The 27,666-nt window shown below is 46.0% G+C and overlaps 1 protein-coding gene across 4 annotated transcripts in view; it reads right to left on the bottom strand.

Annotated features, from left to right (window-relative positions):
- Positions 1-222: 222 nt before the first annotated feature.
- EVC2 (EvC ciliary complex subunit 2) overlaps positions 223-27,666 on the bottom strand; it is a 128,066-nt gene continuing 100,622 nt past the window's right edge. For 3 of the 4 annotated variants that reach the window (XM_041753326.1, XM_041753323.1, XM_041753325.1), the window contains 6 exons: positions 16,692-16,919; positions 8,980-9,194; positions 7,501-7,588; positions 4,410-4,606; positions 2,762-2,863; positions 223-890 (listed from right to left, as the gene is read on the bottom strand). In XM_041753326.1, coding sequence (XP_041609260.1) covers positions 620-890; positions 2,762-2,863; positions 4,410-4,606; positions 7,501-7,588; positions 8,980-9,194; positions 16,692-16,919 — 1,101 coding nt within the window. In that variant the 3' untranslated portion in view covers positions 223-619. Of the gene's footprint in view, positions 891-2,113; positions 2,292-2,761; positions 2,864-4,409; positions 4,607-7,500; positions 7,589-8,979; positions 9,195-16,691; positions 16,920-27,666 lie in introns of all 4 variants that reach the window. The other variant, XR_005987446.1, reaches the window with a different exon arrangement.

The raw sequence follows: 27,666 nt of genomic DNA on the forward strand, positions 1-27,666 counted from the left end.
TTCTTGCACCCATCACCTTACCTTCTTAAGCCTTTGGATTTCCTCATTTATAAAAGGAGGAAAAAACTCTAATTTGAGTTGGAGATCGAACACCCTAGTTTCTGACCACTGGAATGAGAGAGGGTCAATCTCTGTTGAACACAATAACGTGCAGCCAAAACAGAAGTAATTAAAAATAAAGGGTTCCTACATAAGAGCAAAACCAAATGCCATCCTAAGAGCTCTGTGTAAAATGCATTTATTTTCCAAAGTTCCCTTGATAAAAATAGGATACGTAACAAACACAAAATGCAAGAACAAAAGGCCTCACTTTGACACACAGCCCATTTGCAGCCAGATGTTGCAGGAGTATGAACCATGGGTTAGGGTTGCCCTCCGGACCCGCAGAGGTGAGACTGAAGGCAACAAGCGTTCAAGGCTGGTCCTGATGCTGAGGAGAGTGGACTCCCTGGAAATTCATGAGATCAGATGAAACTGAGTCCTTGAGAGTCGTAGGTGTTGGGAGGTGTCTGCGTCTTCTCCATGTGCAACTTATACCTACTCATTATACACTATAAACACACACACACGGGCGAGAGAAAAGTATCTATCTTCAGACTCCCTGGAGCTTTCCTTGGGACTAGTCCATGCCCAAGGCCCAAGTGGCCTTTTTAGCATTCAGAAAGTTCTTCTTCTTTCTCCTGGGAGGAACATGCAACGAGATCTCTGGTTCCTTTGGATTTCTGAATATGAAGAGCTTCTCGCCTGTGTTTAATAAATCAATGGTTTCTGCCCCTACAATGGGCACAGCAGCTGGTTCTCCAATGGACTCCAGGGACAGGTGTGGCCAGCTTCCTATTCCAGGCAATATCACTCTCTCTCTGAGAGGGGGACAGGTCTTCTTTAATATACTAAAGAAAGAAGAGAAGATCAGATGTGACATTTTTGGCGACTGACCCTCCTGAGTGTCCTAACGGGAGCCTTACAGGAGAATCCATTTTGGATCCTTAACCCTCAATCAGATGTCATTTTAATGAAAGATTTTTTCCCTGTGGTCATCAGATTGCCCCTAAAATTAGCTGAAGCCTACAGCAAGTGGTGTCTACAGACCACTCTTCCTGACTTGTGACTTAAATGTGCAGTTTTGCAAACCTGTTGTCATCATGTTGTTAGCTTGAAATTGGCCCTGGTCAGAGTAGGTACACCACGGAAACCGGTAAATGCTACAAATCAGACCATTTCTGTCTCTCTCCCCATCAACCAATGCTCAACATTTACCAGGACATCATTGCCTGTGAACCTCATATCAAAAAAGCAGGCTGATGAGCTCTGATTACAAAGCAAGAGTTAGAAGTCAGGCAAACTGAAACAGAAGAGCAACACTCTTGGGGGATGTCCCATAAAAGGATTGCTGGACTCCTGTCCATGAGTGGTCCAGCCCTAAATCCCTGGATGCTCTTGGTCATGGCCAGGACTACTTCTAAGAGCCATATACAACCTAAAAGCCACAGGGTTCTCTGTGTCCAATTCGGGCATGATGAGGTCATGTCAGTGGGGGTCACCTCCTGGAAGTCCCGACAGGATCACTGGTCCTTCTGGGGCAAGATGTGGCAGATGGGGCACCACCATCTCCTGCCCTTGCAGCTGGTCTGAATCTGAGCAAGGATTCCAATGCAGCTCTGTGTGATTCAGTCTCCTCTTCCTGCATCGCTGCACAGTGCCTCCGGGCAGGGCAAAGGCTAGCAGGGTGAGCCAGGGGAGTGGGGCCAGTTCTCCTCCTCACCTGCTCACTCTGCTCACAACCTGCAAGTGCCTTCACTCCCCCAGCCTGGGGGAACTGATATCTGCTCCTCCGTGAAGGACTTCACAATTTATACAGCTCGAAATTAATTTTCTTGGTTTGGGCTCAGAATCCTGATCTAATTTCTTTGGGACTAAATTCTGACATCCAGACTATTATCGGTGGCTCCAGGATTTTTAACACGGACAATTCACGAAGCATGGCCTCAGCACCTTTACCTTAGCTGAGAATTTATGGAAGGGGCAGGATTCAGGTTACACGTCTCACTTGGACATGGATTGCTTCCAGAGCACACAGTGGATATTATCACTTCCTACCCTGTTATGAACCTACCTGACCTCACTTTTCCTCCAAAGCTTTTCCAGTGGGAAACACTGGACGCACTTGGTCGACCATGTGTAGCAATCTAAAACCATCCTGGCCTTAGCTCTCTTTGACCTCCAGCTGTGCAAAAACCACAGCTAAAAGAGAAAGGTGCTCGATGGAGTGGAAAGATTATTGGCCTGGAAGTCTAGGGAAAGAAAGGGGTTAGTCAGATGGTACCAAATCCCATGGCTGCCATTTCCCAGCTGCAGGCTTGGTGCCTCTTCCTGTGACCTACCGGAGCTGGAGTGTCAGCATCCCTACTTTCTGAAAGGCTGGGAGACTCAGGGCAGTAGATGGCAAAGGACTTTGTAAACTATAAACTCCAAATAGAGATACAGATTTACTCTCCCTCTAATGATATCCCTTTTGAAAACAGCCACTAATTAAAATAAATACAGTAAAGTGCTAACAAATGATCAAGAATATTCTCCCACTGACAGCAAGAGGCCTATCTTCAGCTCCTAAACTAAGTCCACTGTGGTCTGTCAGGAAGGAATGTGGGGATGCCAGCAGTCACCCTCCCCCAGTTTCCTGGGCCTCTCGCCTCCCGTCTGACTCCCAGGCAGCCGGGCTGACCCTCTTGCCCGGACCACCTGAGCAGGTGCTCAGCATTACCTCTCCTTCCTCTCTCGGGCCCAGAGCATTTTTTCCAGTCCTCTGCTTATCAGTTCTCCTCGCAGTCGGCTTTCCAGGGCTTGCCACCAGGCTTGGTGCTTCCTGAAGGCAAGAAGGGAGGCTCTTGTATTTCCTAGAATAGACTCTTCCTGAAAAGCATGATGGCAACCCATCCCTCAACAGACCTTGGGCTGACAGGAAGAACTCATTTTCATGGTCTGTCTGTCACTCGAGGCGCACTGACTGAGCACCTGCTCTGGTCAAGACACAGTCTCTGCCCCCAACGGGTTCCCAGTCCAGGGGTCAAAGCCGGGAAACAGGTGACATCAGTCAAGCAGCAGAAGGCTGCTAGAGGTGGGGACACTTGAGGTGAGTCTTGCCTCCCCACAGCAGGGGACCCGGAGCACGTATGGTGGAATGCACCCTGTGTGTTAACTTACGGACTTTCCACCACCCTCCACCCCAGGTGTATGCTCCATGCAGCAGGACTTTGTCTCTTATTCTCTCCCACACGCTACTGTCTGTAACAGTGGACATGTGAGAAGCTCAGCAGGGTTTTATGAATATATTAAGAAAGTTGGAATGGCACAGCAGAAGCTTGGAAGGTGGGCTAGGCCGGGAACCCCAATGCTACGTGAAGGACCATGATTCTCTGCTGTTGGGGAAGGACACTGCAGTGTCACATAAGGGAGTCAGGGGCTCAGGTCAGTTCAGTAAAGGACAGTGTGGAACCCAGAGTCCTGTCTGTGCTGTGCTCATTCCACACCATCGCTTCCCGCCTCTCCTTATAAAGAGCCTTTGCTGACCAAATTCACACCTGGAACCTGCTCCCAAAGGAACGTATCTATGCAGCATTATCTATAATTGAGGAAAAAAATGAATCCAAACCAAACGTCCAGTTAGAGGGCACGAGCTGCATACACTAGGCTACACACCTCTGGGGAATGTCACATGGTTGTTAACAATAATACCTATGAAGGGGTTTCAACAATGGTGAAAAGTATGAATTTTAAATTAATAAAACAGCTGAGAATATGGCCTAAATGGCGTGATAATTATTGCATAGGACGACATCTGCACATGAACAAGAGTCAGAAGGAAATAAGCAAACTAGCCTGTGCTGTAAAGTTTTGAGGAGCAGGACACCAGGTTGCATCTGCCGGGACTACTACACATGCAGAGACACTCACACATATTTCACACACTTGCACACACCGAACACACTCATAAAGCCCAGTAAGGAAACACCTTCTGGACAAAGAATTGTAAGAAAATGCTCACAGCCCTTTTCTTCAGGTAACAGAACCAGGACATTTCTTTTTCTTCTTTTTCTTTGTATGTACTTTTTACACTTCCTCTAAGGTGTGTATATAGCATTCATGGCTGGGGAAACATTTTCTTAAGATGCTACTTGAAAAATAAACTGGTGACGAAGATAAAAGATTGGACAAAATACTCAGGCCTCCCATGACGTATCAAGGGTTCACGGCCATCAGTGTGGACGTCCTCTGCTCCCAGAGCCATAAAGTGACGGCCAGGGGAGGTGTGTGTGCTCGGGGCCCACAGGCGTCCTGCTTCGTCCCTGCATGTGTTCCCCTCATGGAATCTCACTCAAGTGCTCCCAACGCAGCCTGGATGACGCACTCACCTCCTCCTGGCCAGGTCGGCCTGCTCCCCGCCTCTGTCGTTCTCCACCGTGTGGTCAGGATGCTTCTGGGTGCCTGGATCGAGGGCCGCCAGGAGCTCAGACTGCAAGGCGGTGGGCAGAGCCACACTCAGGAGCCGGCGCAGCGTGGCCCCTGGCACCATCGCCAGCCTGGACAGGTACGATGCCAGTCTCAGCTCCTAGAGGGGTGACAGGGAAGCTCATGACCTCACTGCCCTGACCTTGATGAACAACCCGTTTTTTTTTTTTTTTTTTAATGATAGTCACACACAGAGAGAGAGAGAGAGGCAGAGACACAGGCAGAGAGAGAAGCAGACTCCATGCACCAGGAGCCCGACGTGGGACTCGATCCCGGGGTCTCCAGGATCGCACCATGGGCCAAAGGCAGGCGCTAAACCGCTGCGCCACCCAGGGATCCCCAAACAACCCGTTTAAATGGATGACAGTCTTAGGACGTTTTGTCCCACGGAGAGAACTATCTTAGCAGCTCGGTCTTGAAAACACGTCCCCAAATTCACAGAACTGTCAAGAAGAAATCTACTTGGTCAGCAACCCTGGCAAACCGTGACACACCAGAAACCTTCATCCATCCTCCCAACTGCTCCCAACTCATGCAGGATGGCCGCATCTCTGGCCTGCAGCGGGGCGAGCTGGTGACCTTCTCTCCTGCTCATGCACCCTGATGCAGCGTGGCTCAGAGCAAACAGCACAGGATCAGGAAAGAACTGGAATGTCCCCAAACCAGCAGATGGTTGAAGAAGCTGTGTGCTGGGCACACCTGGATGGATGCCACGTGAAAAGAGCCTGTATCCACAAGTCCCTCCTATAAGATTTCATGTGTCTTTCTTTCCAGAACTGACAAAATGTGGACATGGAGAAGAGTGTAGTGGTTGCCGGGGGTGAGGGTTGGGAGAGGGGTGGGTGCACCTGTAAAGGGGTGGCACGAGGCGGGTCTCTGTGCCGATGGAATGGTTCTATATCTCGATTGTGGAACTGATTACGTGAATTGACACAGAACTTATACACACATTTTGTAATATGTAACCACGGGGGGAAACTGAGTGAAACATGGGGTAGGGTACTGGAACTCTCTACACTAGCTTCAACTTTATGTGAATTTAAAATCGTTTCAAAAGAAAAAGTTAAAGGCGGGGGACTGTCTAGGTTCTGCACTCGGGAAACCCTAGGCTGGCCTCCAGCCCCACTGCACAGAACGGACCCTGTGTGTCCTGGGGCAACCCCCTTCTTTCTCTTTGTGCTCGGGCTTCCTTATTTGTAAAGTGGGGTAACTGTAACCCCTCCAGCAGATGTTTCTGTGAGGTCAGAAGGACCTGCCATGTGGAGAACCATCACACCCCATGGAGATCCAGACAGCAGCTCCAAGCAACATGCTTTTCTTCCCCTGCAGTCTGGGGGATGAAAGTCTGAAGTCACTTCCACCGAGCTCAAGTCAACAGAGCTCGTTCCTGCTCAGGCTCAGGGGACAATGCATCTTCCTGTCTCTTTCAGCTTCAGCTGCCACCTGCCTGCCTTGGCTCATGGCCCTTCCTGCATCTTCAAAGTGTGTCCCTCCAACTTCTGCTTTTGTCGCCGTCACACGGCCCTCCCTTCTGTGCCTGCTGCTGCCTCACTCTTACCAGGACCCTTTTTCTCCTTCATGTGTGGATTTCTACTCTGTGTGGGTTTTTTGGCGTATTTCATCCTTATCTGTTTGTTGTTGCTGTTGTTGCTGTTAGTCTTTTTGTTTGTTTTTTGTTTTTTACAGATTTTATTTATTTGACAGAGAGAAAAGAGAGAGTACAAGCAGGGGGAGTGGCAGGCAAAGGGAGAGGGAGAAGTAGGCTCCCCACTGAGCAGGGAGCCTGACACGGGGCTCGATCCCAGGACCCTGAAATCACGACCTGAGCTGAAGGCAGGTGCTTAACTAACCGAGCTGCCCAGGTGCCCCCTTGTCTTTGTTTTTAAGAAATGTTGCCTATTTTAAGGAATTTAAGCAATGTGATAAAGCACAAAGGTTAATGTTAAAATAATAATCCCATATGCCATTATCCAGAAGTGATTTTTAGTAACATTAGGCAAGCACTGTTCCAAGCATCTTTCTAGACATATATGTGGATGATGGATGGATGAATGGGGGATGCATGGGGGATGGGGGATGGGGGAATGTATGAGTGGATGAATGGATGGGTAAGTGGATGGATAGATGGACAGAACTACAAAATGAGATCATAATGCACACAAAATACAATTCAGTTTATTTATGTATTTTGTTGATTGCCTACTCTCCACACTAGAATAACAGCTCCTGAGGGCATGACATTATCTCTTGTGTTTACTGATGAAATCCCAGTGGCCAAGACAGCCCCTGTTGCTTACTTTGAAGCACGGTGAGTATTTATTCACGAACAAAGCCTCTTCAGAGGATGTCAGGGTCTTTGAAGTCAAGGGGACTCTAAGTCACACCTTATGTGGTTAAGACAGTATTCCACTTTGTCTACAAACGGCCACAGTCATGCTGGAAACCTCTCGGGGTAAAGAGAGGAGTTCAGTGAGGAATATGGATGGGGTCCCGGGCTCACCCACTGCACGGGGGTGCTTCCTGATGCGCTGGGTCAGTGCCATTCATTTCTTAAGCACCCCTTTCCCATTTTAGTCATGAAGCAATGAGGAAGTCTCTTGCTTTAAAAGGAATGTGCAGTAGCATGAAATGGAATGGCTACAGCATTTAAATAGAGCAAAAGCTGATTTCAGTGGCTAGCTTTGTTTGTAGTGGAACCTCCTGTGTGTTAAACTTGTACCAGAGAAGAGAAGCATGTCTGGATACCTGGTGAGTCTCAGAAAAGAAGCTGACCAGGGCGGTCACTACTACTGTCACCATTGCCACCGCTGTGCCTGACAGGAACGTCTCCTCCCTGCTGGCCTGGGGCCAGGTGCTTGTCATAAATCTACTCAGCCATCCCCAGGTCTTGTCACCCCGCCTGTGCTACAGGTGAGGACACATGCACTCTGAGGAACAGGTGACATGACATGTGCTGACGAGGGCTGGCCCACAGCATGGCTAACGGGTCCTCACCTGGCTGTACAGGGTCGCAAAGGTGTCGAACTCCATGTTCTCCAGCAAATCTTCGAGCACAATGCCATGGTCTCGCTCCTCCCTCCAACTAGCATGCAGACAAAATCTAGGTGAGTCCACTTTAATTACAACATGACCTTAGAAGACCATGTAGTTATTTAAATAACAATCACAAAGGAAGAAGTTTTGTGGCAGCTGTATGGAGACTTTTCTGTACCTTTGCTGGACCAGCTGTGGTCCTAGTTGGAAAACACTTGGTATCAGTAGTCATGCTCAAGAAGACCAAGATCTGGGGTCCTGGCCCACCATGTGCCCCATGTGGAAGCAGACCCAGAACCACGTTCCCAGCTTGGTCCTGGCTCTGGCCACAGAGGCTTGGGGTGCCTTTCCACATGAGGGTTCCCCTCAGGCTCTCTGACTTCCTCATGAGAGGATCTGCCTACCTGGTCCCTTAGCCGATGGAGGTGGCACTGTGGGTGATCCACCCTGCACTCTTGTTAGCTAACACAACCCCAAATTTATGTCAGAAGCTTTTTTCATGGGTGATCTCCTCCATAAAGCATGAGGCAGACGAGGGTGTCCTATACCCGAAAATCCTGGTGTAAACCAGGTCCTCGTCTCCAAGGGCTGGGCCTTGCCCTCTGATCACATACATCAGCCTCTCCTACAATTAGTTCAGTGGAACAGAACTGCACTTTGATATCGTGTTTCTAGGAAGGCATAATCAAATACATTAAAATAACCCATAATCTCGCCACTGAGAAGTCACATCTGTTACAACTGGGTCTCTCTGCTGCTAATTAGTTTGTGCACATGTGTTTTAAAAAATGGAATCATACTATGTCTCTAGTTTGTACCCCGTCCTTCCCACATCAACATTATAGTTAGTCACAGTGGAACACCATAAAGCTGTTAAAAAGTACATTTGCCAAGAGTTCTTAATGTCTTGGGCAAAGGCTAATTGTTAATTAAGAAGAATGCAAAGAGCAGCCCTAACAGAAGGTAAGGGCTCTGTCTTGTTTTCTAATTTTACAAAAGCAGGATATGAACTGTTACATTCAAAGTGAGATCTGAGTGAGGCCGGTATTCACTGCATCACACCCCTGTCTGGATAAAGTGCTGTGATTATGTGCGATGCTGGCACCGGGTAAGGCTGGGTGAGGGTGGGGCATGGAATTTCCCTGCACTATTTCTGCAACTTCTTGTGAGTCTACAATTATTTGAAAATAAAAAGTTTAAAAAATATGTTCAGCAAAAACCTCAATGATACCAGAAAGAAAATAAATCAAGGCAGGGGTGATGTCAGGGAAGAAGAACATCCGCTCCTAAGTCAGCAGCTGGTGTCTAGGCACTGGGAGGACACCTCAGCCAGCAGGGTGACAGCCGGGGGGTCGGGTCCAGATGAGCCAAGAGGCCAGGTGCCCCCAGGCCTGCAGGGGACTGATACCATACTGTGCCACCACTGGGCAATGGGCTCACCTCTGCTGGTGGCGCTCCAGTAGCTTCCGGCCCTGGCTCAGGGCTTGCTGCAGGACAGCAGACATCTGCCTTTCAGAACCCGTGTCCTCGGGCTCGCCCAGAAGCCCGGGCCCGTCGCCAGCCCACTGCTGCCGGCTTGTCAGAGCCCGCTGTAGCTGAGACGCCTCCTGGTGGGCCAACTTATCTTCCAGCTTCCTCTCCAGCTCCTGGAGCTCCTGCACACAGAGGGGCAAGGGGTCCACAGATTAAATCAGAGCTCCTGGGCCTGGCACGATCTGCTCTTGCTTGCCTCCCCACTCTAGACGGGCCGAACAGCGTAAGGAGGCCACACGAGGACCTCTCACACCTCCCTGCCTTTGCACACACTGCTCCTGCCACCTACAGGGCCCTCCTCTGGTTGCCTGTGCAGTTCTGAGTCTCCTTTCAAGCCCTAGCTCAAGGACATCCTCAGTGAGGGGTTCCTCAGGTCCCTGGGACAACGCGGACACCCACTCCAAAGGTGCCCACTCACTTTCCTCTGTCTGTTCCCCTCACAGGCTGAATGTCTGTGGTCCCTCACAATTCCTATATTGGGGCCTTAACTCACAATGGGATGGTACTTAGGGGAGTGAGTGAGGCTTTGGGAGGCAAATGAGTTTAGATGAGGTGCCAAAGGTGGGGCCCCAGGATGGGATCAGCGTCCTTGTTAAGACTGGAAAAGAGACACCTGAGCCCCCAGTCTCTACCATGTGAGGATTCAACAGGAAAGTGGCCATCTGAAGCCAGGAAGGAAGCTCTCAGCAATGAATGATCAAGGCTGGTGCCTTGATCTTGGATTTCCAGCCTCCAGACCTCTGAGAGAAACGTCTGTTGTTTCAGCCCCCCAGGCTCTGGTGTTTGTTACGGAAGCCCAAGCAGGCTGAGACTACCCCATCTCTGTAGCTGCCTGAAGTCGCCGTACCTTTCTGTTAGTGTGAGCTCCGGGGGGCAGGGCTGGATCTCCAGCTCACTGTCTGCAGCGCTCAGCACCATGCCTGGCAGCTGGCACCTGTCATCGCTGATGTATAGGACACCAGCACACATTTATCCACCTGGTGGGAAGCCTGTGCCAGAGCACAACAACCAGGGTGGACACAGATGGGACTCACAGCACGCTGGGTGCCCTTCTAAGTGTTCACATTTATTAATCTCATGGAGTCCTTGAAACTACCCTATGGAATACATACTCTTATTTCCCCCACTACAGATGAGGAGATTAAGGCGAAAGAGTTAAAGTAATTTTCTGTCTCATGCAGCTCTTAAGTGGCAGAGCCAGAGCTTGAGGCCAGGCCAGGTCACACTACACTGCCTCTTGTTGGCCAAGGAGAAGAAAGCTGCATTCTTAGGCCACCAGAGTCAGATAATCTGGCTACAGGATTCTGTCCACAGCCTGCTCAGGTTTAAGGAGAGACGGGGGCTGGAAGGTCCCAAGCCTCGGAGAATGTAGACACAGGCCAGGACTCTAAGTGGGGGTGGAGGGTGAAGCTGGGACTCAGTCCAGGGGCTTCAGATGGGCTCCACAGAGGACGGTGGTCCATCATCCTCCGAAAATAAGTGCAAAAGAGCCTGCCGTTCTGAGCGGAGCCATCTAACACACTGAAGTTTCCAATTACGGCCATCCATCTCCTTGCAGCATCCCAAATGTAAACATAACCAAACACAGAGCTTCTAACAGCGCTAATGAGTTTCTGACAGCATGTGCTGTCAGCATGCCTGGAGCCTGCTCGTGGACCAGGCTCTCACTGATCCCACACTCGCGCTGGCCAGCCCCAGCCACGGTGTGGGGAACCAAGGCCAGAACCCACAGCTGCCAGTGTCTCCAAAGCAGGAGGAGAGCACAGAGAGTGTCACACTTGTTTTCCAAGACCTGGTGAGCCGTGACTGGGAACAGAAAGTGAAGTGGGAATGTGTCCTGCAGGCTGTAGCTGCTGGTGGCACATCCTTCCAGAGGCCAGCCTGTTCCTCAGACTCCTTCCGCACCCTGTACAACCACCTGCCACTGTGCACAAATGGAATCCAAGGCCTGGTTCTGGAACTATCTTCCTTAATACCTGTTCTCCTCCCTAGAGTTTAACTGCTGAGGGTGGAGAGCCAGGGACTGCAGCTGGCCTGTTTACCCTTCTGCCCAGCAGGGAACACAGGGCCTGACTCGCAGAAGAAAGAACAGTCATGGCCAGCAGCAGCATCTCGATTATTCCTAGTAATAATAATGTCAGCTGCATGTACTGTCAGACTCGATCCAGCACAAAGGAGAAATGTGTTATTATGGGACGCCTGGGTGGCTTAGCAATTAAGCATCTGCCTTCGGCCCAGGGCATGATCCTGGAGTCCTGGGATTGAGTCTCACATTAGGCTCCCCGCAGGGAGCCTGCTTCTTCCTCTGCCTGTGTCTCTGCCTCTCTCTCTGTGTCTCTCATGAATAAATAAATAAAATCTTTTAAAAAACCCAAATGTGTTATTATGCAATAATATAGATAAGGTGGTTAAGGCGTAGAGAGTATTGGTCAATCTCCTGAAGTCACAGAACAGCTCAAGTGCCATGAGTGAGGAGGGATTTCAGGTTTCTCGGGCTCTGGGCCCCATGCCTCGGCTCTGTTGTCTCTGGCAAGCACTCTGTAGGTATCAGTTGAATGAATGGTTAGACAGATAGACAATGAGATGAAAGACAGATTGACAGCTCCAGGCCTTTTATTGGGCAGAAGGGGTCAGGGGTGAATGAGATATGGCCCCTGGACTCTGGGAACTCACAGTCTAGTGTGGATGACAGCTGTGTAGTTACAGTGACAGTAACAGCCACCATCTGCTGTCGCAGAGATTTGGGAGGGACAGGATGTAAACATGAAGCTGAAAGAGACCAACTCTGCCCGAGGGAATCATAGAGGGCTTCACAGAGGAGGCAACATTTGGCTTGACTCAGACTATGGATATGAGCTTGCAAAGGGGTCAAACAGAAGCCACGCCCATTCAGAGGAATGGGAGTAATTCAGAGGAATGAATTGAGAGCCTGAATGGAATGGATGCTCAAGTGTGCGGAGCAGCAAAGGTCCAGGTTGAAATGCGGGGTCCCTCCGACAGTAGTGAAGGCGGAGATTTGAAATCTAGAGTAGAGGCAGGCTGAGGTTGTCAATGATCATTTCTGTTTTTCAGAGACTTCTCAGGCCACAGTGTAGAGGGGACCAGAGTAGGCGGAGGGATGCAGGCGGAAACACATGTGAGGACAGGAGCCAGGCTTTGCGGGAGAAGGTGCAAGCCCTGCTTTCCAGCTGCGGGAGCTTGGGGCAACGCTGTAACCTTCCTGAGCCTCATTCCTGCATCTGTAGAATGGGTATAGAAGCATCATGGGCTTGACAGAAGGTTCAAACACTTCCCATGATGCTCTGGACTTATGGAGAGCCCGATTCACATGAGCAAATTACTGTTAGTGTTATTTTTCTTTTTCATGTCTAGATTTGTCCCAGCAGTGAAGCTGGGCACCAAAGTCAGGAATGAGGAAAAAAGTTCTCGCAGAATCAACAGACTGGGCGATTAGCAGCAAGTGGGCAGTAAGCCAGAGGAAGAACAAAGGAAGACACCGGGTTCAGGCTTGGAACAGTGGATCCAGAGCAATTGAACTATGGTGCAGATATAGTGGGTATGGTTGGTCTGGGGTCCCAGGATCTGTTAGGGGGAAGTCCAACTTCTGTAGATTTGCCCATCATGCTGCATGGCCCCGTGATTCAACTGTGCCTTGCCTATGTTCCCATCTCACAAGATGTGTTGGAATCTTTCATCCAAGGTGGTGCACTTGATATAGTTCTCTTCCAAGTCCTTCCTTCCAAAGCATTTCATTTCATGGTTTTTTAATTCCTCTGAATGTTTAACAGCTTAAGAGCCCATTCACAATGGGAAAGCGGTTTTCACGGAATGATCAAATTGTGGAATGAAAGTCTAGTATCTGGAGCAAAACAACAGGTTTGTCTTCCCTTCAAATGCAAATCAAGAAAACACTGGCATCTTCACATCCACTGCCTTTCCACCAGCTGGATAATACATCATGTGACTTATGAGCAGTTGCTTCCCTTTCAGGACACATAACTCTTCCAAACACATTCGAGAAGATGGAAACTTTGATGTTACGCAAAAAGGCTGTGAGATGAAACTGAAAATGTAAGCGTCATACTACCCAATGACTACAGAAGTCAGGGCAGTCTCAAGGTGTCTCAGGGCTGAGCTGAGCGGTTGCCCAGGGCACTCGGGGGGCAGCAGGTGAAATGTGAGCTGAAGGCCACAGGCTCCTAATGTCTACTCTGCCCCTAATCAATACACGACCTTGACTTGTCCCTCCTCTGTAGGCCTCACATCCTTCACCTGTAATTCGGGGCCACACATACCCCTGCACCCATCATCTCTCTCATTCTTGCTGCGGATTTTGGGTAAATACCCAGTGTTGGTTTCCTCCTGACATGAATTTGCTACGAAATTTTTATCTTAGGTGGGTGTTGAATTTGACAAAATACTTGTTCTGTTATACTGAAATGATCATATAAGTTTTTTCTTTTCTCCTTTAAGCCATTAACCTGGCAAACTTTGTAAATGGATATTTTAAAGTTCAACCAACCTTATATTTCTGGGAAAAACTCAACCTGGCCATGCTGTGCTAATTATTTTATGGATGGCTGGATTATGTTAGTGGCATTTTGTTTACAAGTTGTATGTCTATGCTCACAAGTAAGGATGAACTAGAATTGTTCTTATACTACTCCTGTCTGGTTTTCATGTCAGGGTTGTCTAAGCTTCATAAAATGAGGAATATTCCCTATTTTTCTAACATCAGGAATAATTTGTATATGAGATTGGAAAAATTTGTTGGAGCTCACCTATAAAACTATCAGGGTTGGTGCCTTTTTGTGTCAGATTTCCTGACTACTGAATCAATTTCTTTTATGGTAATAAGACTTTCTACTTGAGTCCATTTTGACAAATTTTCTAGGAAATTTTCTATTTCCTTTCAGTTTTCAAATTCATCTACACGAAATTGTTCACAGAGTTTTGTTTTCTAAAACTCTATTGCATGTATAGTTAATGATGCTTTTTATTATTTATTAGCCCCATATCTCCTTTTCAAATGGTCACTCGTATCAGAGCTTTGTGTATTTTATTAGCCTTTTTTTCAGAAAATTCAAATTTTCACATTACTGATCCTTTCTGTCATAGTTTGGTTGGTTTTGGGTAGGTTTTTTTCTTATTTTACTTATGTGATCTTCCTTCCTTCTTTCCAGATTTATTTCTCATCATTCCCCTCTAGTTTTTCATATGATCTTAATCATAAGCCTTTCTTTTTAAATATAAGTTTAGGGCATTAATTTCCCTTAGAGCTAAAAAACTACTTTGGCAAAATTCCACAAATTTTAATATATTGTATTTATATTATTTTTCTGTTCTACATTAAAAAAAATTTCCATTATCATTTCTTCGACCAATGAATTATTCAGAAGTAAGTTTTAAAACTTTCCAAGCATGGACTGTGAGTAATAATCTTTTCTTAAATGGATTTAAACTTAATTTTCTTTTTCAAAAAGGTGGTCAAATAATATTGTATAACTTAATTGTAACTGTTCCAATGTGTGCACAAGAATAATATGTATTTGTTAATTGCTGGCTGTAAGATTCTGTGGACATACATTAAATACAGGTTGACTGACTGGTTAATCAACTCATTGGTATCTTCACATGTCTTATCTGATCAACCACAGAAAAGGAGTGTGCTGCAATCTCCCACTACAGTGACAGATTTACCAACTTCTCCCTGCTGTTTTGTCAATTGCTTTTCGTTATTTTGAGTCTTTTATCACATACATGCAAGTTTAGAATCACTCTGCTGTGCTCGTGAATGAAAACTCTAAAGTCATTTCGGTATTACCTTTAATTTTTAAAATAATTTCATAAATCATTATTTTATATTCTATGCTGATCATCTGAGCATCTAACATCTTTAGAGATTTCAATCTGTTGGGTCTTTATTTATTTATTTTTTGGTTTCTCCCACATTGTATATGTATATCATTTTGTCTTGCTTATGTGTTTGGGGACTTCTAATTTTAACTGAGAACTTATATTTGGCTGGAATTAATCTGTGAAAATCTGGAGATGCCCAGATGGAGAATATTTCCCTCTGAAGAGGATTTGTTTTTGCTCTGGCCAAGCACTAGAGTAGTCAGCCATCCCAGAACCATTGTAATTTAATTTATTGCTTTGGGAGATTTCCTGACTGGAGAGCTGAAGTACTTTTGGATTCCTTCAAACAAATTCACAGGGGAGAGTCCCCTCCCTTTTCCCCTCCCCCCACCCCCAGCCCTGGGGAATGGACAGGTCTTCCCATGAAGGGTGACTCCTTTGACAGCAGGTGGCTTTCTCCTCCCACCCCCTCACTGGGGGTTTTACCTCCTCAGGACACCCCAGCCTCATATCCTATCCCCCCAAATGAACCCCAAATCCCTGGGTTGCAGATCTCAGTTCTTGCCCTGGGATTGGAGCCTCTGGATTGGCCTTCCCTGGGATATCCTTGGCCTCTGGTAATTTTCCACATTCTTTTGTGCACTAACAAAGCATTAGGATGTATGTTTATTTTTACTTATCCACCATCTGAATGTTTTGTGCTGGAATACCAACATTTCCACTTCTTTCTATCCTGAAAAACATCTGACATAATGCAGGCTGCATGATGTTTATGGGAGAAACAGCTCAGGACTCTTCAGAATCTAATGTTATTTACGACTTTAAAAAAGGAATGATGGGAATCCCCACTGGCAAGATCAATGAGGAAGTCCATGAACGTGACCTGGTGGGTTGAAGTCAAAAACAGACTGCGTTCCACTCCTGGCATTTATCAGCTACATGGAGACCTGCCACCTGCCCAAATCTCAATTTCTCCCTGAGAACTGAACATAATAGCAGTGCCCACTTCACAACACAGCTCAATAGTTAAGTAATATAATGTGTGATAGAGGGCATAAAGGTGGAGCAGCATAAGATTGTAACTTATAATCAGTCGTGCTTAAAGGGGCATTTTGAGATGTGTGATTAAGAATGATTAATGCTTACACCAGAGTGTGTCCATTCACAGCCTGTTCGTGCTTGCCTGCACATACCTGGCACCCAGTGAGCAGGGTTCCTTTTCCTCTCTAGCGGTATTATAATAACATATGAAGTTCTAAAATCTTCTCATAAAGGACCTAAAATCAGTCCACAAAACGGTTAATTCCATTACTTCCATTTTATGAATATACCTCCCACACCTTGACAAAAAGGCAGCACATAGGCATAATGGTAATAAATGTAATTATAAAAATAAACAACAATCCAGGATTTCATCACGTCTAAGGCCCGTTAACTGAAAGCTATGCTGTTTCCACAGCTCTAGAAGTAATGATACCACAACCCTGCTCTTGATGGTGATACAAAGTGCATCCCCGTTTCAGAAATGTTAAAAATGTTAAGATTCAAAACGTTTGCTCCCCGAGGGGGCAATGCAATCCAGTAGGCTTGAGGCCTTTAGGTCACCTCACTTAGTTCTCTCTGCAACCCTGCAGTGTAGACAGGGTAGGCAACCACCTACTGGACAGAGAGGGAGCCAGGGGAGGGCACGGAGATGAACCCATGAGCCTGTGGATGTGGCACAGGCTCCAACCCCCTTCCTTGGCGAGCCCCGCACTCACCAGGCTGTGGGACCCCAGGATCTGCTCACAGGCCAACTTTGTCAGGGTCTCAGACTCGCGCAGCTCCTCCAGGAGCAGGTCCTGAGTGCTCAGGAGGGCGGTGTATGCCCACAGGGTCTTGGCCATCCTGGCTGCCTTCTGGAACTGCAGGGAGACCAGCGACTCTGCGAAGCGGGCCTCCTGCTCCTCAAGCCGCTGTACACGTTCCCGGAGGAGCTCTCCACGGGCCTGGGGAGCGGGGGCAGGCCAGAAGCCAGGAAGGTGAGTGGAGCACGGTTGGGGTCACTGGGGAGGACAGCAACGGGGGGCAGAGAGGATGTCCCAGCAGCACCCTGCTTGGCAGTGCTCGGTCATTCACTCAAACTGGGAGTATTGGGAAGGTCTCAAATACTCGCAGAGAAGCAGCCCTGGAACCTACGGGGTGCAATTTAGGATCACAGGGCAGCTCTGCTTATTAAGACCCTCTGGGGCTTCTGGACTCTGGCCGTTCACTCCACACTGACCACTCTCGAAGGTACAGGGGACTGTGTTCCTACCTGGGGGGGGGGCGGGGAATCCTTCAAGGTATCCCATCGGGAGGATGAAAGTTCAAAGTTTCTAACACGGGCTCTGAGCCCTTCCCACGGTGATCCCAGCTGAAGTGTGCCTGGAAGGTCCCATCTGATCCTCTGCCACCAACTTCCTTCCCCCTCCACCCCTCCTGGCCACTCTGGGCATGCTCCTGAGCCTACTGTCAGGGTCCCCCTGTGACTGGCATTCCCTGGCACCCTTGTCTTCCTGAAGGTCTCCTGTTTGTCCTTCGGGTCCCTGGTCCTCACTACTGTCTTTGAAGTGTCTCTAAGGGGCATTTGTTTGTCACTTACTCCTCTGTCCTTTGTTCAATGCTCTTCTTCTGTGCTGGCCTTTGCCACACTGTGGACCCCGCAAGGACATGAGCCCTTCCAGGGGAGGGAAGGCCCAGGCACCCAAGGAGCTCTGAATATTCCACAGGAGGGAATCCATCCACTTCACTCAGTCACATGCCCAAGCTGTTCATTTTGTCATCTGTGCATCTGCTCTACAACCACTACCTCTTATACTTTCTCCAGAAATGCTGTCATGTGGGGATCCCCGGGTGGCTCAGCGGTTTAGCGCCTGCCTTTGGCCCAGGGCGCGATCCTGGAGTCCCAGGATTGAGTCCCAAGTCGGGCTCCCACCATGGAGCCTGCCTCTCCCTCTGCCTGTGTCTCTGCCTCTCTCTCTCTCTACATCCATCATAAATAAATAGAATCTTTAAAAAAAAAATTGGACATCCACATGCAGAAGAATGAAACTAGACCACTCTCCTTCACCATACACAAATATAAACTCAAAATGGATGAGAGATCTAAATGTGAGACAAGATTCCATCAAAATTCTAGAGGAGAACACAGGCAACACCCTTTTTGAACTTGGCCACAGTAACTTCTTGCAAGATACATCCACAAAGGCAAAAGAAACAAAAGCAAAAATGAACTATTGGGACTTCATCAAGGTAAGAAGCTTTTGCACAGCAAAGGATACAGTCAACAAAACTAAAAGACAACCTACAGAATGGGAGAAGATATTTGCAAATGACGTATCGGATAAAGGGTTAGTTTCCAAGATCTATAAAGAACTTATTAAACTCAACACCAAAGAAACAAACAATCCAATCATGAAATGGGCAAAAGACGAAGAGAAATCTCACAGAGGAAGACATGGACATGGCCAACATGCACATGAGAAAATGCTCTGCATCACTTGCCATCAGGGAAATACAAATCAAAACCACAATGAGATACCACCTCACACCAGTGAGAATGGGGATAATTAACAAGGCAGGAAACCACAAATGTTGGAGAGGATGCGGAGAAAAGGGAACCCTCTTGCACTGTTGGTGGGAATGTGAACTGGTGCAGCCACTCTGGAAAACTGTGTGGAGGTTCCTCAAAGAGTTAAAAATAGACCTGCCCTACGACCCAGCAATTGCACTGTTGGGGATTTACCCCAAAGATTCAGATGCAATGAAACGCTGGGACACCTGCACCCCGATGTTTCTAGCAGCAATGTCCACAATAGCCAAACTGTGGAAGGAGCCTCGGTGTCCATCGAAAGATGAATGGATAAAGAAGATGTGGTCTATGTATACAATGGAATATTACTCAGCCATTAGAAACGACAAATACCCACCATTTGCTTCAACGTGGATGGAACTGGAGGGTATTATGTTGAGTGAAGTAAGTCAATCAGAGAAGGACAAACAGTGTATGTTCTCATTCATTTGGGGAATATAAATAATAGTGAAAGGGAATATAAAGGAAGGGAGAAGAAATGTGTGGGAAATATCAGGAAGGGAGACAGAACATAAAGACTCCTAACTCTGGGAAACGAACTAGGGGTGGTGGAAGGGGAGGTGGGTAGGGGGTGGGGGTGAATGGGTGACGGGCACTGAGGTGGACACTTGACGGGATGAGCACTGGGTGTTATTCTGTATATTGGTAAATTGAACACCAATAAAAATTAATTTATTAAAAAAAAAAGAAAGAAATGCTGTCATGTGAACAATGGGGTCTAAAGCTTCTCAGGTGCCACCCCCTACCTGAGCCCTTGAAGGCAGGTCCTTGTAAATGAGTACATCCTCCCTTCACAGAGAGCTCCAGAAACCACAAGCCTGCTCAAGCATACATCTTGGGAAAGCTTTTCGTTCAATCTTTAGATGTGTGTGGAATCTCACTCACAAAACCAAAGGTAAGAGCAACCCAAATAACCATTGATAGACGAATGAATAAACACAATGTGGTCTGCCCAGATAGCGGAATATTACACAGCCTTAAAACAGGAGGAGGTTATGACACCTGCTACCAGATGGATGAATCTTGAGAACACTCTGCTAAAAGGGAAATAAGCCAGTCCCAAAAGGACAGACATTGTGGCATTCTACTTATATGAGGTACTTGGCGCAGCTGAATTCACACAGACGGAAAGCCATGGTGGGTACTGAGGGGATGGGGGCCACAGACCTGGAGGGTGAGTGCTTCATGGGGACAGAGCTCCAGCTTGGAAAGATAAAAGATCTGGAGATGGGGTGGGGATGGTTGCCCAACAGCATCACTGTCCTTCACACCACTGTACTACTGTACACACGAGTGCTTAAGATGGTAAATGTCATGTTATATATATTTCACAATAGATAAATATTGAAAAAGGTTGTGGAATTTTGTTTTCTGCCATGTAACCATTTTTTAAAAGATTTTATTTATTTATTCATGAAAGACACACACACACACACACACAGAGGCAGAGACACAGGCAGAGGGAGAAGCAGGCTCCATGCAGGGAGCCTGATGTGGGACTAGATCCTGGGTCTCCAGGATCACGCCCTGGGCTGAAAGCAGCACTAAACCGCTGAGCCACCCGGACTGCCCAATGTAACCTATTTTTAATCCTGTTTGTATTCAGAGGTTTTGAAATGATTGACATAAGAAAGAATATTTAAATGAATAGGAGGCTGGCAGAGGATGATGACCCTGTTTCTCCCCTGGTGGCACTGCCTTCCTGTGTCTGGCCATGTGTCCCTTGGAAGAATTGCAAGTCCCAGTTTGAAAAGCTCTGATTTCTTCTCTACAACTTAACCTTCAGGAAAAACTCTGATGGCGGGAAGACAGAAGTACCCCAAAGAAACAGATGGCTTGTTGGCTGGGGAAGAAAATTTGGTCTAGGGCAAGGTGGGGGGCAGACCTACTAGCGCTTTTTGGAGAGGTGGTGCCTTCAACAAGCTTTGGAGAACAAAGAAGAGAGCCAAATGGAATGTAGGGTCTGCAAAAATATAACATATGGGTACCTATGTTTGGTTCACAGGAAAGCTCATAAACCTCAGGGCCAGAGGCCACAATGCACAGAACTGTGGTGAGGAACACAGATACTCTGGAAGACATAGGTTCATTTCCCTGCTAGAATGGGAAAAAGAAGCCTTATTCTCAAAAGGATGCTATTAGACCCCAGTTTTTTCCCAGCTTGCAGAACCAGGTGACAGCCACCTGCCCACGGATGGGTTTCCATGGTAACTGTGGATCACACCTGGGCCTCCGGCCAGTCACATTCAGGCTGAGGCATCTGCACCACTCCAACAGTGGTCCGGTGTCCTTCCAAGACTCAGCAGAGCCTCATGAGAGTGGGACCCCAAAAGTGGTGTCTGATGGCTTCCTCCTGGGGATGCAGGGACGCAAGTCTCTAAAGTATTTCCGGGATCTTAGCTGTTTTCCCTCAGTTGCTCTCTCACCCCAAGTTTACAAACAAAAAGTATATTTATGCTGCATTCATCCACCCAAAAAAATAATTAATGAGCACCAAATATGTATAATATACAGGAATATGTGATGCACCTAGGGGATGGGGGGTGTAAAGAAGAGGCAAAGATGGATGAGACACAGACCTGACCCTGAAGGAGCTCATCACTGAGGACCTTGGGCAAGTTCAATGTGCTACCTAGAACTATATTTTCTCATCTGTAAAATGGGAGTAATAATGCTTCCTAACACACGGGACTTTTAAAGAAAAGCCTTTTGGGGTTTAATTGCCATACAATAACCTGCACATATTTCAAGGCTACCATCTGATGACTGTGACATATTCACAGACCCTGAGGCAATGGGAACGGCCATGGCAAACCTAGGCAAACCCTCAAGGAAAAACAGGAGTACAGGCAGGTGGCCAAGAAAAGGATGCATGGTCCCCTTATCATGCACCTGCCACGAGCTCAGATTTCCACATCACCTCCCCAGGGCTGGATGGGTGGTGGCCCAAATAGCCCTGTAAAGCTGAGCCCCCTGCAGAGTGTGGGGCAGATCTCAAGTGTCATTTCTGCAAATTCACATCTAAAACATGGGGGCAAGCGTGCAGCCTTTCCTATGTCCTGTAAGAATCACGTGGCCAGTGAAATTAAGAAAAGAAAGTTTCTCCAAAATCCTTTTCTTCTTTGGAAAGTTTGATTTGTTAATTTCAGCACAGTAAGAATATGCCTCTGGCGAGGGTTTCCATCCTTGTCTAAAAAGAGCCCTGGGAAAGGGTACAGATTAGCATTTTTGTGACAGGCGTCATTAACTATTCAAGTTATCTAAAGTAATAAAAATTCACTTTCAAAATAATATGCTGTTAAACACTCTTATTTTAAATGGGAAATTCAAACCACTGCCTTACTAATTTCTGACTTGCTTCCCAGTACATTTTTTTAAAAAAGTTTCTTCTAGGTTCGGTGATGTCCTTTAAATACAAATTAAAATCAACCTCTGTCAGCCAGCAAGAATTACTGGCGCTGAAGCAGTTCAAGACACCGTAGCCTTCCTGCCTAGGTTTGGAAACAAACAACTAGAAACACGAGACAGAGGCCAAGATTAGCTTTAACAGTGATGAAATCTATGCTAGAGAACGCAGCCAGGGGTGGGAGGAGTGGGGGACATCCAGATGAATACACACTCCCCCAGGCAGCGGGTCTCTCCACGGATGGAGAATGGGGGCCTCTTGCAGGCTGCCTGGCTTTGGAAGAGAGCTGAGGGAGCCTCACTGAGCACGCCCAACGCCCTCTTTAATCCTACTAGTCAGAAACGTCCTCCTTGGAGAAAAGCGAGCAAGGCATGGAGAGCAGCCAGGAGGTGGCTAGCCAAGAGCACAGGGAGAGACAGTGGTTACATCAAGAACCTCACCACCTTAATGCCTGTGATGGGATGAGCACTGGGTGATATATGCAACTGATGAATTATGGAACACTACATCAGAGACTAAGTATATAATATGCATTGGCTAACTGAATTTAAATTAAAAAATAAAAAATAGGGATCCCTGGGTGGCGCAGCGGTTTGGCGCCTGCCTTTGGCCCAGGGCGCGATCCTGGAGACCCGGGATCGAATCCCACATCAGGCTCCCAGTGCATGGAGCCTGCTTCTCCCTCTGCCTGTGTCTCTGCCTCTCTCTCTCTCTCTGTGACTATCATAAATAAATAAAAATTTAAAAAAAAAAAAAATAAAAAAATAAAAAAAATAAAAATAAAAAATAAAAAATAAAAAATAAAAAAAACCTCATGTCCAAAGGCTGGGAGAGAGGGCTAATGAAATGCTCTTTACATAAAAGCATGCCCTTGCATCCTAGTGGCTGGCCCTGGGAAACCCAGATCGGTTTCACCAATGCTTTGCAGGATGGGTTCAAAACTGACGACTCTCTCCTTCATCTTGCAGCAGAAAGGGAGTAGACTCAGCAAAGGGGTGTTATTATTTACTAAATGAAATACAACACTGCTAGATAAACATTATTAGTGCTTACATTTAGACACAGGAAAATTGATTTCTATGATGGTAAAGACACTACCACCCATCATATCAGCTAGATAATCACAGTGCAAAAATCTCAAATATATCAAGGGTACTGCCTTAAACTAGTCAGCACAGTTTTGTTTATGGTTAATCTGTTATCTCTTACATATAAATTTTTCATTTAACTAGCTGTGTGACCTAGACAGGTTGCTTAACCTCTCTGAGTCTTAGTTTTGTCTGTGAAAAGAGATAAGATATCTATTCATCTAGATGCCCCCCAGCCCAGGGTGGCTCAGTTGGTTAAGCATCCAACTCTTGATTTTAGCTCAGATCATGATGTCAGGGTTCTGGGATCAAGGCCCGCATTGGGCTCTGCACTAAGTGGGGAGTCTGCTTCTCCCTCTGCCCCCACAAGTTCACATGCTCTCTCTGAAAAAAAAATGCACAAGGTAGAAAAATATTAGTAATAAGCTTCCTGGCAAAAGATGGTAGATTTGTAGCATGCATCTACTGTTTTCCTTGAGGTAGAACCGAAAGGTGGGGAAAATGAGAGGAGACAATAGCAATAAAATTCCAGAAAGCTGGAAAGGAGATAACTGAGTAGCAAAGGACTCAACAGACCCCCAAAGGCTGAATTCTAAGCCAGAAATGGGGCTGGCCAAGAAGCAACATAATTTGTGCTGCAAGTTCCCACTAAGTATCACAGAACATAGACACCTCTAGAAGTTAGAGGTAAAAGCTGAAGGTAAACAAGAGGAGAGGTGGAGCCTCTAGAACTCTATACACCCAACTTGCCCCAGCAACAGCTGGAGATATATTCTCCAGAAGAGTCTATGAACTTGGAGAAACCAGGCTCTATACAGAAGACAGAGGACTCAAGTGAAACTTTACATCCAGACTACAAATATCTCAGTTTTCTTTCTCTGTTTGGTCCCTCATATAGTGGGCAACCAGGCCTTTACCAAATAGGCAGGAGAATGGTCTTCTCTGGGGATGCCAATCAATCTTAAATAAAGGTCCTAACATTGGGGTTCCCCAAGTAAACGGTCTAGCCTCATCACAGCAGGGTGAAAGTCACCATCCACAGGCCCCACTTATAGGCTCAGAGCCTCCGAGGAGCTTTTGAGTACTTCACTCTTAAATACGAGCAGACCAAGGATGACCACACACTGAGGAAAGCCTCTAAGGAATATAGAGGTAACAGTAAATATGCAGAATTAAAAAAAAACTTTAAAAAACAATGTTCTCAGAGATACAAAAAGTTATAGTAGCCTTAAAATATATATATAATTTCTTTAAGAAGAGAGCATTCAGAGAGGAAAGGAAGCTCTTGATAAATTAGAAGTTAAAAAACTTAAATGAAAATTCAATTAATGGTTTGGAAGATAAAACCTAGGATACGCCCCATAAAGTAAAACAAACAAACAAAAAGCAAAAACAAAAACAAACAACTCAAAAAACAAAACAAAACAAAACAAAAACAAATTTAAAAAATAAATAATGAAAACAAGAAAACTAATAGATAAGAGGTCTAATTTCTGAATAATTAGAGACTAGAAAAAGTGATTAGAGACGAGAAAGGGTGTTCATAATCAATATAACTCAAGAAAATTTTCCAAAATGCCAAAATTGGTCAAACTACCTATCAACTGTGGGAGCAGAATGAAAACATTTTCAGTCTTACAAAATTTTAAAATACTAAATCTATGTGCCCTTTCCTAAGAAACGAGAAGATGTGTTTTATTAAAACAAGGAACAGATCAGGCAAGAGAAGCGTGAAAGAAATTCATAGCATGATCCTAAGATGGCAGCTGTACATAAGATGTAAAGTACAACGTCCAGATTAGGGCACAGGAGATGTACAGAGAGGGACATCCTAAAGATTATGAAATTAATAGAAGACATGACTTGTGTGGTGGTCCTCACAGGATAGTTGGTCAACTGTCAAAAAGTGTGTTGAATTAGTGGTAAGTACTTAGAAAAGTAACCAAAAAATAAACCAAAGGGTAGCATTAACTCCTGGAAAAACAAATAGTTATACAGAAAAGAAAAATGAAGTCTGTTTTATATGGCTCAGATGTGAATAACATGTAAATAATCATAATAACAGAAATCGCAAAAATAGATCTAATATATTGAGGAAAATAGAGAAGGCTCATGTGTGTTGCAGATTGAAAGAAGAAAGACAGCTAAATCATATCTTCCATAAAGAAAGGTGAATAGATGATACCCAAAGTAAAGAAATCAAGAAATAGCAAGACAAGCATGTTATTTGGAAATATGGAGGTAAATGTCAAAAGATCTAGCTAAAAAAATTAGAAGTTTTTACCTCTGGAGATTTGAAAATATATATATGTGTGATTATAGGGAGTTACTCTTTTTTTTTTTTAAGATTTTATTTATTTATTCGTGAGAGACACACACAGAGAGAGGCAGAGACACAGGCAGAGGGAGAAGCAGGCTCCATGCAGGGAGCCCGACATGGGACTCAATCCCAGGTCTCCAGGATCACACCCCGGGTTGCAGGTGGCGCTAAACCATTGAGCCACCCAGGCTGCCCAGAGTTGCTCTTTCTTAGCACAAGCATTGTAGAATTATTTGACTCTAAAAGAATATGCATTTTATAAAAATGAAGAGTACAACTTAAAAAAAATGGACAATGTCAACAAAAGTTAGTACATTCAAACCATCCAAAGACAACTGTGGTAAGCCTTTGGTGTGTGAAAAGCAGAAGTGGAATAGATTAGAAAGGTAAGTTGGAGACTAATTGTGAGGCCTTGAATGCCATATCCAGGAATCTGGATTCTCTTTGGGGATGGTGGGAAGCTATGAAACTTCCCTTAGTATAGTGCTTCGGGAGATGACTTTGACAGAGACTGCCTCAAGGGATAAAACAGGGGCAAGAGTAGACATAAAGAGAACCATCTTCTCAGTCTTTGTGGATGGATAGATTTTCTCTCCCCTTCCTAAAATGCCTTCCTTGTCAATGCACCTTCTCTTCTAAGCTTTATAAGAACCTGTGCCATCAGTATTCTCTCTTTTCAGGTCATCAGAAAACGGGCACATTATTCTCATACTTATACTCTAGTCACTTCTGAAATGACAGAGTGTGGAGAGCTATTTCTGACAGAAGTGCCAGCCACCTCTGCATAACTGCTGCTGCAGAAACATAATAGGATGCATGGTTGATTGCAGTGTGGGAGTTCCACTCCTGAGTGAAGGGACTGCTAATGAACCGTGTGTGCATGGCATGGCAGGAAACCTGGAAGCAGTGAATAAATAATAAATGGGTGAATGGATATATGTGGTAGACATGCCACCCAGACAGAGGATAACATCATTAAAATAACACCAGAAATAATGGGTAAGCAGGAAATAGGATCATGTCACTTTCATTCATATTTAAATGTTCCTACAGAATATTTATGAGAAATTTATTATATACTGTGTGCCAAAACAGCAGCAGAGCACATCAAAGATTAGCTGAAACATTACCTTCATTTCTGGATACATCAAACAGATCTGCTACTGTGACACAGGGATGGCAATCAAGAAGCCTGTGCTTGAGGCTCCACTCTACCACATGCTGGCAGTATGACCTTGGACAAGTCTCTCAACTTTTCAGTCTCAATATTCTCATCTGTGAAATAGGGATCATAATTATTGCTCCATCTGTCTCACTACAGAGTGGAATAGGATATATGAAGAGGATCCAAGTTTGTTTGAAATATCAAGGATTGAAAAGAACCTACATGTCTATTAGTTGAGGGCTGGGTACATCATTTAAGGGTCACACATACCATAAATGTTATGCTGCTGTAAAAAGCCATGAGGAAACTCTTATGTACCGATATGGAAGGTCTTCAAGTTTCAATGTTAGGTAAAAAGCAGAGACAGGTGAGATAGATAGATAGATAGATAGATAGATAGATAGATAGATAGAGATACAGGTGAGACAGGGGAATAGATATATAGGTAGGTAGACAGACAGACAGACCTATCTCTACTAGTTGGAAAATAAAAAAGTGAGTTCCATAATTTGTGCTTTGTGGATTGGACTAAGCACTGGGGCAGGAGGAACAGATACATTATCAGTCCTGGTCAAGGCATTCAGCAGGTAAGACCTCGGCCAAACACCATGTTGAGTGGCAGCCCTCCAGTCCTACAGATCTGATTAACTGCCCCAAGCTGGTGAGAGTTGCCTGGAGGTCAGGGAAGAAGCCCAAATGTCCCTTCATCAATCAGGCACCACCTCTGAGCAGCCCTCCTAGGCTGTCCTCCAGGAGAGGACAGTGTGATTGACATAACTGACCCTTGTAAGGCAACTCTGGCTGTCAAGCCCATGCTGGACCCTTTGCTTGCTGAGGTGTTTAGCTTCAGGGCCCTCCAGTTCACAGAAATCAAGCCATTTCTTAGGGGTGAGGACTACAACCCTAGCTTCTACCTCACCCTCACAGGCAGAAGGAAAAGAGCAGATCAGACTAAGACAAAGCCCACATCCCCTATAGCTACAGAGAGCAGACATCAGGGAAGGAAGAGCAGCCAACAGAGACTTCCTTATAGAACGAAAAATGAATACATCCCCCAAAACATTCTCTACAAAGTTCCTAAATCTTACCAATCTTTCCCCAACAGCTGAGCTCCTCAGTGCAGCCTCCAGGCCACTCATCCCC

This window comes from Vulpes lagopus, chromosome 4 (genome assembly GCF_018345385.1).
Source record: "Vulpes lagopus strain Blue_001 chromosome 4, ASM1834538v1, whole genome shotgun sequence".
Classification (NCBI taxonomy): Eukaryota; Metazoa; Chordata; class Mammalia; order Carnivora; family Canidae; genus Vulpes; species Vulpes lagopus.